Genomic DNA, 17,300 nt, shown 5'->3' on the forward strand with positions numbered 1-17,300 from the left:
TAACTGGCAGCTTCTGTTTAGACTCAGTTTGGACTTCTTTGGTTCGAATACACAAAGATCTGAGCTCTACTGCCAAATACAGATGTTTTTGTGACATAAAAAGACACAGACAGTAGCTCTGTGTTACACACCTGGTGCACACATCCCAGACAGTTACTTACACTGGTTGCGTGTGTGAGCCCTCTCTGGTGATAACGCCCTCCTTGTCCATCAGCATTTGTCTGAACGTGCTCACTTTCTGTCGAATTTCTTCTTCTGTGTACCTGAGGTTGGACACAAAGACACAACGGTTAGTAGATGTGCACACACACACACACACACACACACACACACACACACACACACACAGACAGGAGCAGTGCATACCTTTTCTGCATCAATGTATGGTGTAAATGAGAATAAAAGTCAGAATAAAAGTCCTCTGCTACCTTAATGTTGTTACTGGGAAGGACAAATGCACATGTTCTAAATATTGAAAGGGACGTATCCCCTGCACCCCCGCTGAAATCTACACCTGCGCACACACACTCATCAATGCGATGCACGTTTGTATCAGTACTGCAGCTTTGACTATTTGGCTGAGCAGTGAGCAGACAGGAATGAAAGTGAATGATGAACATATTTCAACCTGAAGCAGCAGCGTTGAATGCAGCATGGTTACTGGCAAAGCTAACTGTCATCTGTCATAACTGCCAGATGTCCGTGTAGGAGCCATGTCATCCACAGCTATCACACAGAGTCCAACAAATGGCAAAGAGCAGTGCTCTGACCGTTTCCTAACCAAAAATGACACGCGGCCCGAATGATGTATATTCTGATGACTCACTGTCAACCTCTGCTGACCCTGGCGGGCTCCCTGTTCAGGCCCGGGCTGCGTGTCATGTTTTATTCTGTAAGCAAAGCGCTGAGTTGAGAGTAACTGTGGGGCAGTGAGAGGAGCTTTCAGCAGGCTGACAGAGAGAATACTGAAGACTTCTGCAGCGAGACATTACAGCCTGTGCCTCACTGTAGATGTCGGTTTATGTTTTCTAATTGAGAATGTCTGGCTTTTTAAAATTCTGATACATTGCGTCTATCATTGGATGCAACAGAAGAGCATTAAAGTAATCAGTTATACTTTAAAGGGTAATTCTGGTAATTTTCTGTGTCTAAATTACTACTGGGAACAACAAATTAGCGGCCGCGAAACCAGTGGCAATGTGATCCCTGCAGGCCATTGAACTAGGTCATTGTAGATTGATGGTGTGAACATGCCGTGAGTGGCAGCCTGTGACGCTCAATACTGGAGGAATTTCAAAAATTGCTGTTCCCATTAATCACAAAAAACAAAGTTACCCTTTGTGATTTTATTTGGTGAAGTAGATAATGAACGCATTAAACTCTCCTTAAATATTCCATGCGACAGCTTTGGGCTCTATCCTCCCAGTTTGTAATAGCACAAGTAAGAGTCTGACCACGGGGCTGCAACTGTAAGACTGTATCCGCTGACAGCTCTGCAAGGGGGGCAGCAGTAATTCAACCAGGCTGAACAACCTCGACAGCGACAATGAAGCAACTTCTGTCCTGTGCCATTCTGCAGACTCTCATAGGGGACTTATGTCTGAGAACTTGACAGCGCATGGCCTCTTTAATGCACTGTACACCGAGCTGATCTCCTGGTGCATTCACACCATCTCCACATTCTGCTCGGGCTGTGGTAATGGGATGTAATGAGCTACAGAGGTAGAGAAACATGAAGGGAGAGGAGAGGACGGAGGAAGGAGGGGGGGGCGAGAATTAATAAAGCCGTCAAAGTGTAGCCAGGAGCCAGACACAGACTGACTGGAAGCCTCAGCCATTAATAATATACTGTAGTGTTCATATTAAGTATAACAAGAGCATATGTGAGGGGTGGCTGGGATATAGCAGTGTGCTCAGATAAAGATTCAATAATTATACACAATTAAAAATGAGTATGAGTAAGTGATAACATCTGAAATGTGAGCGCCACTTGTAATGATGAAAGTATTGAGGAACTGTCTATCACTTCGTGCTGAAACAAACACTCATACTTGACAACAATTTCTCTTTGTCACTCTTACAGCAACATTTTGAGGAACATGCTTATTCGCTCTTTTGCAGAGAAAAATACTGTCGGATGAAACCTGATCAACATGCTCAGCAGTTGGAGCAGCAGAAGTGATTGTGACACAGCTCATGGAGACAACTGTGCGTTGCCAGTATGCCAGAAAAAAGATTTAATATTTCTCAAAATATAGTATGTCAAATGCAGTATGTCAAAAATACCAGGATGTTCTACTACATCTCTCTTCCTCTTAATATGTTTGTGGAATTTTTTTTAATCCATTCATTCATTTTCCGTAACCGCTATCCTGCTGGGGGGGGGGGGGGGGGGGGACAGAGACAGAGACAGAGACAGACAACCATTCACACTCACATTCACAGAGTCACCAATTAACCTGCATGTCTTTGGACTGTGGGAGGAAGCCGGAGTACCTGGAGAAAACCCACGTTGACACGGGGAGAACATGCAAGCTCTGCACAGAAGGGCTCCCCCACCCTGGGTTCGAACCAGGAACCCTCTTGCTGTGAGGTGACTGTGCTAGCCACTGCATGAGACCCTAAAAAAAAGGGTGGATCACAGGGAGTACCACCAGTTGGTCCAGGAGCTTCACCTCGATGATGGCCATTTCCAGGCATGTTTTAGGATGACTCTAGGGCAGTTTGACAAACTGCTGTCTATCGTCTGGCTGTATAGCTCTGGGTATCCAGCAACCGCTACCACCAGTTTCTCCTCCATTGTTTACCAACTGTAAACTTGGGCGCTTGTGCTTTTCTGCTCTGAGTTCAGAGCGCCCCAGCAAAAATGCCAGATGCCTAGAGTGCAGAAAATCGGGGCGTGTCGCAACACAAAAAATGCACAAAGACAAAGCTTCATTCTCAATAAAAAATTTTACACAAAGCCAACTCCAACTGCTAAAACATTTCCTGTGTGATCAGGGCCTAAACATAGCTTAAAAGACCTGACCAGCAGTATGAATATTAGCCTCAGACCCAGAGTACACAAAGCTCCTCAGGCCATCTGACAAGTGAGCTCCACTTGCAATCAGCAGGAGTGCAGAAGGGAACTGTCCATCACTCAGTGCTGAAACATGTACTCCTACTTGGCAACAGATTCCTTTCCCTTCTCTGAGCTGGGGCTCAAGGCAGGACCAGTTCTATACACCGGATTGTATATTAACCAGTGGCTCATCACAGTGTGGAAATGGCATTAACTGAGAAGTGTTAGCTTTTCCAAGATTAAATATAGCAGCCGATACCTTGTATTCAGAGTTTGGTGCTCTCAGCACATTGGCAGTGTGGAGAATGAGATTAGGAGAAGTGCGATGGAGAGCTGAAATAGCTGGAAGATGGCCCAGCAGACAAGAAGCCAGCCGGTGTGACAGCACCATCGGGTCCCGCTGTACGGCAATCTCTCAGCCCAGCAGGTGTCAACTCAGCACAAAGGAGGCCACAAACACACACTTTATATTCATGGCTTTCCATGCACATGGCCGTACGTTAGCTGCGTCCCAATGACTCTACAGCAGTCCCCTCCTGCTCTCAGCTGTCGTTTATCGAGGAAGGGTGTACAATAGGTAGAGGGGTGAGAAGGCTCTGAAAGGATACTGGCTGAATGGGCAAACAGACGCCATGGCTGTGGGGCTTTCTCCTTCCCATTGTGCTGATGATGGTGAGGATGTTAGCGCCTGCAGCTATCTTTGTTGACTCCAGCTCAAGCAAGAAAAGAGGAGTCAGAGCTTGTGAAGCTGAAGCATCTGCTGACATATGACCTATAATGTCTATATTCTCTTACTGTCCTCCATTGAATTGCTCCATTCTGAAGTTTTGCACAGCTCCGCAGCATGAAGCAGCAAAGTTGGGTTCCTTTTGATCGGTCTCGCTCATTAACCAAAGCCAGAGATTGTATGCCCGGCAGTGGTGCTGCTTCGACAAAGAGAGGTATGAGCCAGAAGAATCCCCCACAGCACCTGAGTGCCTGCAGGAGCCTGGCGAATGGTGGGCAGATTTACCTACAGCGATGAAAATCTGAAAAGAAGCCTGAGAGAAGAAATCTAAAAGCTTTCTCTTACCTGATTGCCAAACTTTTAAGTTGCATTCAAGAGGAGCTCTGCAAAAGTGGACTCTGAATCAATCTGTGTAAATGGCCACATACTGGATGTTTGTCAGTGGATATTAGGATGAGCACACTGAAACAACACCTCTCTCCTCTGCACATTTAATTAGCACTTCTTGCAGCTGTAAAGGTAGCTGCTTTCTGCATAACATACCATCTGTTCTGCCCTGACACAGTGCAGAGGAGGGGGAGATGGAGCGGTCACTCTCAGCCAGACTGGGTAACACTGAATTCAAATTAAAATTAATGTTGAACTGAGCACAGCACCTGCAGTCCAGTCGCCAGTTTCTGCAAAGCACGAATATGCTTGTCTATATCTATAGGTTTCATACATATTTTATCAACGTTTTAAATGAGCCGGGATGTGGAGGGGATGGTGGACAACGTGTCACTTAGGCGAGAATCCTGTCAAGCTGTAGACCACTGTTCAAGACCAACAAACCACAAAACCGGTTGTTTTACAGAGTCATCACTGTGTTTCCAGCGGCTGTTCTTGTTGCTCTTTTTCGCGCAGCTTTTTAGCCTCTAAACATGGATGTTTTTTTAGCAACCCGTTGTGTTTTTCCAGCTGCGGTTGCTTTTTTTTTACCCAGACATCACTGCATTTCCTGCAGGGATAGAGCCACAAAAAATGGTTGCTTTGTGGAAGACATCGCTGTGTTTTCTTCAGGACAGTGTCATAAAGATCAGTTGTTTTGTCACTGCATTTCCTGCAAGGATAGTGCCCTCAAACCTGGGCACTCTAAGCCAACACATGATCCTTTTTGTGAGTGTGGTGTGGTTTTTTGTGCCTTGACATAACCACGTACCACAGCATTCTTCAAACATTAAGTTTCAAAGTATCTACTACATAATAATGTGCAAATGTCACATATCCTTTGTTTGCAGAAATGTACAACGCCAACATTTACTCTGGCGACTGGGTTGGCACCTGTGTGTTTTCATTTGTGTATGAGTGTATGAGATGTTAGTTAGATGTTAGTCAAGTGGATCCAAATGAAAGCCATTTAGCCCAGACCCACTGCCTACAGCATGCGGAGTTGCAGTGATTTGGGCGGAGAGAGAGACAGGGGACATCGATCAGAGCGAGGGGCTCCCCGCCACCCTGCCCATGAAAAATCACCACGATTAAAGAACTTGATTGGAGTAATTAGACAGCTCCGAGCACCCACAGATTCCCCCCATTAACTCACAATCCTGCAAAATGAATAGTTGTGGCCCAGAGACCATCCTTACGCTGATAGTCATCGATTTGATGAGGACGTGTCTACGTGCGGGGTGTGTGTGTGTGCGCTCCTTCTGACTGCCAGTGATGTTTCTGTGCTTGATGTCTGAGGAGCCTTTTTCCACAAGTCATCCCCAGGCGCTGCGTACACCTATGAAACTCTGCAGCCATCAATCCTGCTGCAAAGAGTACAGAGGCAAAGCGATGCCAATGTAGTTAGTAAGATTGAATGGCGCTGGGAACATGGGAAAGCAAACCTGAACACCCCCACATTTCTATTTCAGGGGCAGAATTAAAACGATCTGCGGAGCCACAGTGATATAGTTTAACTCTCAAGTGGAGAGGACTTTCAATTGATGCTCTCCACAGTCATAGATTTTCTGGTTAGATAACAGAGACCAGACAGCTAGAGGAGCAAAGAAAGAGAACACCTTTCTCTCACTATATATAGCTGCCCTTTTCACCTCCCCCGCAGTGTAAGCAGATCAATGGCTGGAGCAGCACAATCTGCTGTTACCACTCTTTCTGATTGCTCATCTTCTCCAAGACCCTCTGTGACAACAGCATTTGAAGCTCTTTTGTCTAGCATGAACCTGCTATATTGGCTCAGGAACCCCCGGTGACAAAAATAAAATGGGTTATTCTCCTCGAGATGCCTCCCCTCTAATTTTCAGTCGTGTAGGACACAGGCTTATCATCTCATGACGCAGGCTTTGGCTCACAGGAAAACCTCCATCAGAGCGGAGATAGTTATTTCCTCCGGCCTCTGAGTGCAGCTCTCTTAATAAGATCCAAGCTACTCACATCTCTTGCAATTCAAAAAGTGTCACTGCAGATGTTACTAAAGCAATACCACAGCAGCTGCGGCCAAAAGGCAGCAATTTAGCTCCTGACTATAAACCTCTCCCCTTTCTGTCTCAGTTTACTCTTCTGTCTTGGTGTGTCCTTTTGTTCATGTAAAAACACAAATTCAGTATCTCTGTGTTATGTTGAACCTATTTTGCCTGTATTGGACTACACCTCTCTACTTGAAAACAACAAGTTAACTTTCTAAAATGCAAAAGGTGGGGTATTATCTGCTGCCTCGTGTTGAGAAAGCTCTTACCATCATGGCCGTACGCAGGATTTTAGCAATACCAAGGTCAAAAAACGACCTTGTGTAAAGTCTTTAAGGAACACTTTACTCTCCAGATGTATTTATTTTAAATGTTTGGAAAGAAAAAATTGTATCCTCTGTCTCTCAGCTTCATTTTTTGTGTCTCTCTGCTTTCCATAACCTGCTCCTCCTCTCCCATATCCTCTTGTCTCTCTGCCATCAACATTACATACTTTCCATTAGTGTGTCTCTCTGTTTTTGACTCTTTAGCCCTTTTTAAACAGGAATTGTGCAAATTTGCAAGAAAGCGTCAACAAGTAACAAAACGTGTAGCTTAGCGTGTGACGTAAACAGTGACATGGGAGGGAAGCTGCAGCTAGTTAGTCCTTCAGTGATTCCCTCATAAGTTGGCCCGTTCTTCACCGTCCCTGTCATCTGACGGTTACTGGCCTCTTCATTTGCGAGGACAAGGAGGGCGCACAATTCCTTGCCTCCCCAGTTGCTCATCTTTACAGTGTCTGTCAGGTTTGCGTTTCCCTCTTGCTACTAGCTGCTCGCTAATTCTTGCTATCAGCTGTTTCCTGTTTATCCACCGCCAGTGGCTCGCACGTGCGGCGTCATCAACAGCTCCTCCCACAAGTCATCAACAGTCCCTCCCGTGGCAGAAGGGTGCCTTGTTCTGTTTGAAACAAAAAGGTTCCGCCAATATGTCTACCCTACGAGGCGGAAAATTGGGCACCTTGGATCAACTCGCCAATCCGGCTCTGTGTCTAAACACTCGCAGCTTGCCAGCAAAACAGCCCAACATTCGCCGAAAAATCTGGTAGTGTAAAAGGGGTTTTTGTCTTATCTCACTCTCTGTATTTACTGTATCATTTTGGATTTAACTTACACAAATATGTGTTATACAAATATATTAATGCAATGATACTATCTTAATACACTATAATAAATCAATTATCAAAGGACACATGCAGTATATCTTTGTAATAATGACATTGGATCAGGTCAGCTTTTGTTCCTGCGGAACAGAATAAAGGACATAATGTTAATCCTATACTGGGCACAGCTGGAAGTAGCTACCTGCTCCTCCTCTTTTCTCTTCATCACCTCCTCTTTTTCTTTTTTCTCTTAGACTTGTCACCTTGTCCTCCACCTCCACTCCTTCTCATAGCTTAGCCTTGACTGATTTATCCTTATTGATATTTCCATGTAAAAGTTACAATTCCACTATCACCCACTTCGTCACCCACACACCAGTTGGGTATACGCTTCTGCAAACACATTTCAGACGTATCATATGATGATGATTCTGAAGTGACATAGTATATAAGCTGACATTGTCATCTGGTGTTAAGGGGGATGGTGGATGGTGTGACACACAGGAGAGACGGCTGCAGACCACCACAAACCACAGTTCAAGACCAACAAAGAAGAAAATTGGTCATCGCTATTTTTCCTGTGGGGATCCCACCCCTGAAAGCAGGTATTTTCAGCCATCTTTTCCTAACCATAACCAACTGCTTTACCATTAATGTCAATACTCTGTTACCAACCTGTGTGTGTGCTTGCATGCATTGTGTGGATGCATATATGGGGTCCCTGTGTTTAAAAGGAGCCCCTTTTAGCCTGCAGTTTAGAGTGAGTGAGGCCCCATGAAGAGAGCTCATTAGAGAGCTGGAAAAAGGCTCAAACACTACAGGAGCTCAAATCATGCCCAATCATTATGTCTCAATTAGTGTGGAAAGACGCCCCAGAAATAAAAACTGGACCCTTGCATGCATAGCAGCCCTCAAGCCTGAAATGTGTCAGTGAGCTCAGGGCTCCTACAGCTCAGATTTAAGGCTTATTTAAAGCCACTCAGAATGAAATTTAAGACCAATTTTAGAATAACTAAAGCTGAAGACAGAGAGAAAACATGAACCAACATAAACTACAGTTTTACCTGAATGTTTAGTGCAACAGGAAACAAGATTTTTTTTTAGAAATACCCGGTGTTTGTCAGCAGGCTTTCTGGGCGATTTTATGTTACTCACTATGCATGTGAAATTCTATCCTATTGTGCATCTCCTTGCACCAGGGTCAGCCTTGCTGCAAATGTTGGCCATCTCAGTTAAATAGCCAGTTTTTGTTAAAGAGTACAATGACAGCTAACTAGGAGACAGATTATCCTCTGCTCTGAGCATCACAGCAGGAAATTAAATATGAGTATTGTTGGTTCCACTATCCTGATCTGTGTCAGGAGAATGTGAGAGGCACTCATTCATTCAAAAAGAATGTTACTAAAGAAAGATGTTACTAATTATCTTATCTTAAGATTTTACAATGCAATGTCAGAGAAAAAGATTGATAAAATCCTACTTCCTGTGTTTTAGCAATTTTAAAGTTGGGATTAAATGAATATTGCCTTTTTAACTCACCTATTTAAAAACATATGCTAACATATGTTCTTTGGTCCTGTAAAACAAAATGTGACGTGTGCTTGCATTAACTTTTACCAACCAATTTTAATCAATAATACCATGACACCCACCCACTAATCCAACACTTTGAGCCACACAGAGCTAGTTAACTAGCTTGCAACAGCATGCTATGTCAGTGTATCTTAGTTTCCCCAAATTACTGTGGTTACCGTGACTGGTATCTGTGACAGCTCCAGATTATGCTCAAGACATTTTACAGTGGATGATGACAGCCAATGTTACGTGGAGCATACGAATGATTTCCTCTTTCTCTCCCTTACAGATACTACTATCCTGTTGGTGTTGACATCATCAGGGTCTCACTGTTAGGAGGCGCCTACTTTTTAACTTTCAAACCTTTGTTTTCATTTCCAAAACAATGTGGCTGAGGTCTAATTCGTTCATTCACTCACCTCTCCCTTATCCTCCTGCTCTAACGCTGGAGCCACCAGCTGACCCTGAGCCTGTGGTCCCCTGTAGCTCTGACAAACTCTAAACCCGCCCACTTTTTAGACGTCCAATTTGATTAAAATCCCTCTTATAACTGTACTCTGATCAAATATCCTGTATCCCTGGGAGACACGTCATAGTACAGAATCTAAAGACGCCATGACTTCTGTTTCACAGGGACTTTAAGACTTTTGACAGATTAATTAGGACCTTGTTTCTAGATGAATGAATGTAATGTCTTTTAAGACTGGAACCCTGGAGGTCTGTTATTTAGAGGTAGGTGAACACGCTCAGTACATAAGTGTGTTTTGATGGAAAGATGACAGGATGAGGTTCACTGAGCTTTAGTAAGGAACCATCCCCTCCAAGATCTTCTCTCACAGATCAAATGTATGTAACCTTCAACACTTCTAATATAAGTAAAAGGGCAATGCTCCCTGCAGCCGCAAAGCACCAGTGATAGGGGGATGCTGCCAGGCCTTGAATAGCTAAATGAACAGACTCCTTTAATTGCTGAGCCCGTCTAATTGGCTCCCGGGGTGAGGCCATCACTCATGACAGACTATTTATCCTGGTCTTATCTCTGGAGAAGAGCACGGCTAGATGTGTGTAAAGGGAAGAGGGGAGTGTCTGCTATGCTGGCAGGGTTAGAGAGGGAGGCAGGCGTCCAACCTGCCCCCCAGCCTAATCCTTCACCGAGGCCTCAGTTAGAACGGGGACTCGGGGGTGACGTAGAGTCTGAGCCTGCTGGCTTATATCCACAAAAAATGAAAACAGACCCCAGCCACCATTTTAATTGTGTCTAATGCCTGGCATTGCTGCGCCTCTCTATCCCAGCGTTTCATCCCCCACTCGATCCCTTAATCCTGCACACATGCACTCACACTCATTTAAAGAGGAACATTAGAAATTGGAGAGGCAGGGGGAGCTGTGCTGAGCCAAGCTGGCAAATGAGATTCTCCTTTTATTATAGCTTAACGAGTTGACTCGAGTCCGTCCAGAGCTTTAACACTCAGCTGCCGTCCTTCAAGTGTGACTGTCTGCCAGCCGAGCTCGTGCAGGCTGACGAGCTGGTCAGCGCCGGTGTCTGGTCCCCTCGTATTCTGTCATCATTAGCCAAGCTGCTGCCTGCCACTACACTGTTCCACTCGACATCATGACTCTTTTACATCGCTCTCAAACCAGGAGCAACTAGGAGATGAGTGGACCTTGACAGATGGCCGCAGCGCTCCCCCTCCTTATTTTTTTTTTTCTTAGTAAAGTCCAGCAGTCCCCTTTCTGCTACATCAATCTGCTCCACCATTACCCTGCAGTCTTAACGAGGCCCCACTGGCTGACAAGCCCAGTCACACTCAGGGAAGGAGGGACGGGTGGAAAAATGAGAGGAAAGAAAGTGTAATCCATCTCCACCTTCTCACTCACCCCCACAGGAGCATCGATTTAATTCATCTCCATACTCCAACAAACAATCAGAAGACAGCAGTCCCACATACTGCCTGTCACCTCTCATATCTAGCCTTTACCCCCCCCTCCCAAAAAACCCCGCTCACTAATTAGCTTGCCCTTTATTCAATTAAACCACCCTCCCCTAATGCATCAAGGATTAGCTGGCTTTCTATAAATGACAAATGTGATGTGAGTAAAATGTCACGAGGTATCAGTGGGAAAGTGAATTTCCTCCGTACCGACACAGGATCACACAGCTCGTCATTAATTACAGTCTCAGCTAGCCTGGAGTTCGCCTGCAAGCTGTGGTTATTCAAGCAGCAGTGTGTGTATGTGTGTGTGTGTGTGTGTGTGTGTGTGTGTGTGTGTGTGTGTGTGTGTCAGCCTGGGAGAAGCCTTGAGATTGTGGATTAGGGACAACAGCAGTCACTACAATTCTTCATGGCCCTTGGTGTTGGCGCACACAGAGCTCCTCCTAACTTTGTGCTGGAGGACACACATCATGCTAATGAAACACACTACACTGGGTTGGCCTGCGTTCTTCGCTGGCTGTCTCCATGGCAACCTCACTGATAACCCTTACTTGAGGATGAGGCCATTAATACAAAGTTCAAGTGCTGGGGGCTGCAAATATGTGACAACATCAGGGATGAGTAATGTTGCATCTGTGACATGAACAAGATGGTAAAGCAAACATGGCCGCCACTGATGCATGTATCTCCATATCTTAACCCTGGGAACTGTGTTTAAGCAATTAACTGGCAACCACTTGTACTATAAGCAACAGCAGTGTGGTGACGGTAATGCAGTGAAAGGGGGGGTGAGGGAGCAACCCTCCAGTCTCCACCTAGGTTGCCCCAGTGAGTAAGCACCTCAATTTTGCGCTGCAAAACCCCTTTGGCATTTTTAACTATGTATCACTGTTAGCACCGTTAGCATTGTCAGCACACCTAGTGGTCCTAAATACACTAGTTGACAATACTAAAAGGGTTTTGTGGCTCAAAATCAAGCTGCTTAATCACCAGGGTGACCTGAATGGAGACCGGACACTGGCCGCCATGTTTTCGCAGCAACGCCATTCTGCAATACCAGCTCTAATCGCAAATAAGTTCTGTTGCTAGCTAGCTCCCAACCAACCCAGGTGGTGTACAGTAAAGAGCAGCCAAGCCTAACGTTCGCTAACCAGTGGAGACCAGAAGATGGGCTGTGGGCTCTAAGTTTCTGCATGTAAACATGGCTACCCGGCTGTCTGTCAGCAAAGCCAACAGGAAGTAATAGATAAAGCAAAATATTTATATCACAAAACATTTAAGTTCACCACCTCTGTAGTGCTGTGGTGCTAAAGCTCACTGAGTCATTAGAGCACAAGCTATTTCAGTATCGGCATGAGTTTTCTGAGACGGTTTAACGGCTTGGTGTTGGATGTTGCTGTAGCTTGTGCTAACTGAGCAGACACTGAACTGAGTGTTTGCCCCCCCCCCCCTGCCCCAACTGGCAGCTACGAACACTCTTGATCGATGACGACACCGTAATAACTCAAGTTTTTCCTTATCTGATGTGAGGGTTCAGGAGAGTGCGATGTCATATGTTTTAAAGCCCTCTTAGGGAAATTGTAATTTGTGTTATTGGGTGTTGGGTGTAAGAGCCACTTAAGCACATATTAATATACGCAAAAATTTCTGTATTGATTAGACATATCAATAGGTTCTGAGGATATTTAAGTTTACACAACAGTTTCTGTATATTTTGAATAGTGTATGGTAGTAGACTATACTTAGGTTACGTTTATTTACTTAATTTATGTGAGAATACAGGCATAAGAGTGTGGACAACATTGTGAGTAAAAGACGACATGAAGTTTGTGTTGATTTGGATAGTAGTACATTTTTGATCGTGTTATGCAGTGTTGAAATATGATTATCGGTAATACTTGAGAATATAAAGAAATAGGACATCAAGTCAGTAGTGGACCGTCCGAGATGTAATTTTGGGAGGACTTGGCCTGCCGCTTTGTTTGTTTTTTTTGGATTCTCAATAAACCGCATTCAACTCAGAAGTCCTTCACAGAGGTAAACCTGACAAAAATTTTAAAATGGTTTCTTCACAATCATAATAAAGCTAAACTTAATTCTGCACCTTTCTAAAAGCTTATTTTAATAATTAAAATTATTAGTCTACATAAAATTGTTGTCAATAAAAAGGTCAAAATACTATGATATTTGATTTTCTCTATATCACTCAGGCCTATGGTTAGCATCAGCAGCACACCTTCAAACATAACTGTTTTTCCTTTTTCTTTCTAATATGTTAACTCTATGTGTTCACCTTTTTGCTCCTGTATTAATGTTTTTTTATTATATGTGGTTATGCATGTGTGCTTTTTATTATGTGTGTCTAGCTCTAGTTTTTTTATTGCTACTACGGCAAAACCAAATGCCCCTCTGGGACAAATAAAGGCCTTGAATATTGAATTGTGGGGTCAAATTTGTGTCATTGCTGTAATTTATGACGAAGTTACATGGTGCAATCTTGGTTGTGGGGATATCCAGGATTTGTTGCTCCCACCTGCTCAAACCAAGCCACACACACATGAAAAACATTCAATTCTCCCTTGTCTCTCACAGTTTTAAAGGCTCAACTCCCAGCACGCTACCATTCTTGTCACAACTAACTCCCACTGCTTGCCCGGGGTCAGCAAAGAAATCCCAACACACGTACAGTCACCGGTCTCTTCTTTTTACCCGGCAGCGAGGCTCCTCAACGCCTCCCTGTCTCTCCAAAGGCACGCAACCAGCAAGCCTGGTCCTTCAGCGGCTTGCTGATTGTGAACATTGCCAATTATGTTAAAAGGGGCAGCTGGCCAAGCGGGAAGCACCCAGGTCTCTGCCAAAATGGTCCCTGTAGAGTCCTTCACCTAATATGGAACTGTTTCTTATTCCAGGAAACATTTACCTCCAGGATCAGAGCGTCCCTCCACATCAAGACATCAGTTTGATTCATGGCAAATTTGTTTCATATTTTTCTCCACTAAAAAGTTACCATCATACAAACATCACACAAACACGCATTGCTTTTAAATGGAATTAAAACTATGACATTATTATAGGGGTATACTGAATGTCTTCCTTTAAATACTCAAAGCTTTCATTGAAGTTTTCGAGTGAAGCTTTGAATGTCTCATCATCTTTTATGACTTCATCACCCTAAAAAAAAACCTCAAACAAATTATTAAATTATTACAATTTATGGTGCTGTTGGACTGCTCTTCGACCACCCCGTTAATATAGATGTGTGACTTCCATAGTAATCTCACAGAAATATATGAAATGACAATGACTTCTTGACATTGCATTACGTGGTGGCACAGTTGGGTTTACGCACCAAAACTGCTTGGTTAGGTTTAGAAAAAGCGGTTTCCATTAGAATAACTACATTTGTTACGATGTCAGTACAGCACGTAGCATGATGTCACTAGGGGTGGGAATCATGATATGATATTATCACAACACATAAGTCATGATACAAATTAAGTCCCCAAAGGAAAACTTTGTCAGTTTTATCTAATCAGATAAAGTTTTCTGTCTGTTCATCTCACCTCAAGCATTTTTTTGCTGCACCAAAATGTATCTAGGGGACTGGAAATGTAATTGATTATATTATTCTAGTAAGCTACCTAAAGTTCAGTCAGAATTTGTAATATTAATTATTCCTTTAATAAAAAAATCAATACTTGGCACTATGTGATGATACGATATTACCACACAAAAATATTGCGATACTATGCTGTACAGATTTTTTCCTCACCCCTAGATGTCACTATGTAAAGAACAGAAATGCGTAAAACTAAAAGAAGTCATCGCTGACTTTTTGTTTCACACTGGACACAAACAGCAGTGTCCTGGATGAAAGTCCTGTGTTTGTTTGACCCATCCATCCTTACCTCCTCCCTACACAGACTTTCTTGTTCTTTTTGCTACTAGTGGGCTCGTACCATTAACTATCACCCAACACGTGACGTCATATAACTAGGGAACTTGTCTGATAATGACATACCCACATGATATGCATACTCTCAGCGCATTTAAGAGGCAAAAAAATAAAAAATTTAAAAAAATCCAGAGGACACGCCCAAACTTTTAACCACATTTATAGAGGTAATAACAGATTTTGCTAGCTCTATCGCTACTGGTAGGCCATACTGAGCTTGTAGCACTATTTGACACAACAGCAGCATGTAATTTTAGCATCAGTACCACATAATACGGTGTTAAGAGGTCAGGGTTATTTCATGTATTTCTATGAGACGGGGATGGGTACCGGAACCCGGTAATCCTGTTCTGAATTTCTTTTTCAATTAATATATTTTCTAAAAAGCAATTATTTAGAAATGAAAAAGTACAGATAACAGTATCAATAAAGCACCGAACCAATAAGAAGTATCGATAACAGCAGTAGTATTGATAAAATCTTGATGATACCCATCCCCACTGTGAGACCAGGTTGGTGCCTCCCTGCAGTGAAAATGTTGTTTTCAAAAACGGATTGACGCTAAATGTTTAATTAGATAAAAACATGCTGTGAATTTGGGAAATTATTACATAGATTGTTTTTGATACATTTTGACTTTTTGACAATTTAAAATGTTTGGATCACGGGGCATCGGTGGCTTAGTGGTAGAGCAGGTGTCCCATGTACAAGGCTGTAGCCACAGCGGCCCGGGTTCGACTCCAGCCTGTAGCCCTTTGCTACATGTCACTCCCTCTCTCTCTCTCCCTGCTTCACACTTGTCTGTCCTATCAAATAAAGGCTAAAAATGCCCCAAAAAATATCTTAAAAAAAAAAATAAAATGTTTGGATCACAAGAAACGGAAACAATCTTCTGCAGCCACTGCTGGAATCTAATTCCAGTACAAAACAAATATTTCTGTAGCCTTATCTTTATGTGTTGCTGTGCAGAAATACCTGGTTATAACAGAATGAATAAACATTTTTCTAAAAAAGCTACAAAGCTTTGGACTATTCAGTACAGCCCTCCATTACCAATCATAATAGATACCAGCAATCACGACTACTGATACTGCATTCATCCTGTTTTTACCATGCTGCTAAACACACAGCTGCTATGCACCATTTCCTAACAAAACACAGCTCCTTATGTTTACCACACTCCTCTGCAGGGGTTTATTTCTTTGTGTGTTTCTTCTTCCCACAATTGTGATGAAAATGACTTTTGGCAGCTAACAGATTTTGAATGTAATGTTTTGGTGCAGCTTGTGAACTCAGCACCCCTACAGGAACATACCTGTCAATGTCGAACGCTCCACCACACAGAGAATGCTTTCATGGCTCGTACTCCAACCTGCTCCCGAATAACCAAATTGTAAAGTAAAAATAAACAACTGCTGTTTCACTGGAAACAGTAATGTCACTTGACATCAGTGCAACTGGAGTACTTACTCGCTTGGTGAATTTTTCTGTTTAAAACATATTGGGCTTCATGCGAAAACATTTTTTGTATTCTTCTCCTGAAACCTGTTTATTCTGTGAGGCTTGTTTGTGCAAGTGTTCCAATTCAGATTCATTAAAATCTCTCAACTGCATTAACTTGTCATAAATTACTTGTTTTGACCTGATGAGTGCCAACTTTGCACGAGTTACTGCGCATGAATGAGATTTGATCATAAGCATGATCGATGGCACCAGATTGCTAAACCATACTAACAGTTCCCATCCATTTGTGGGTGAGATTTAACCGTTAACTGCGACCGTAAATTTTTTATTTATCCAAAACAGATTATAAGAAAAATGGCAGCCAGGAAAACTTCACCGTACAATTGACAAAGTGCAGACGTTATTGGTTATTGGTGGTTATTTGGTTGCCAGTGAATGAATTTCAGAAAGTGTCGAGCTGAAGATAATGTCATGGCAGTTTCATGTGGCGTTGCTATGGCGATTAGCTTAGAATCCCACCTACACTGAGGGGGTACTATCAGAGGTGAAAAACAAAATAAAGAAAATGACCTGGTACTGACATGGACTGCACTTGTTTTCCCCCTTTTAGTCTTCCGATCACTCAAAGTGCTTTTACACTACTGAGTCACATTCACCCATTCACACACACAGTCACACATTGGTGGCTGAGGCTACCATACATGGTGCCACCTGCTACTCAGTTAGCATTCACATGCTTTCACACACTGATGGAACAGCCATCGGGAGCAATTTGGGGTTCAGTATCTTGCCCAAGGATACATCGACATGTGGAGAAGCTGGGGATCCAACCGCCAATCTTCCAATTAGTAGACAACCTGCTCTACCTCTGAGCCACAGCCGCCCATATAAACAGTCGAGATAAGACAAGTTGGGCCGAACCATGCAGTGGAAATGAAGCGTTAGACAGGAGGCGGAGATGTAGGAGTCATTTTCAAAATGAATAGAACAATA

The 17,300-nt window shown here is 43.3% G+C and overlaps 1 protein-coding gene across 2 annotated transcripts in view; it reads right to left on the reverse strand.

Annotated features, from left to right (window-relative positions):
* srrm3 (serine/arginine repetitive matrix 3) overlaps positions 1–17,300 on the reverse strand; it is a 129,996-nt gene that overhangs the window by 48,000 nt on the left and 64,696 nt on the right. For both annotated transcript variants that reach the window (XM_033640750.2, XM_033640742.2), the window contains exon 3: positions 162–263. In XM_033640750.2, the coding sequence (XP_033496641.1) occupies positions 162–263 (102 nt within the window). The remainder of the gene's footprint in view (positions 1–161; positions 264–17,300) is intronic.

Source organism: Epinephelus lanceolatus, chromosome 11 (assembly GCF_041903045.1).
Source record: "Epinephelus lanceolatus isolate andai-2023 chromosome 11, ASM4190304v1, whole genome shotgun sequence".
Classification (NCBI taxonomy): domain Eukaryota; kingdom Metazoa; phylum Chordata; class Actinopteri; order Perciformes; family Serranidae; genus Epinephelus; species Epinephelus lanceolatus.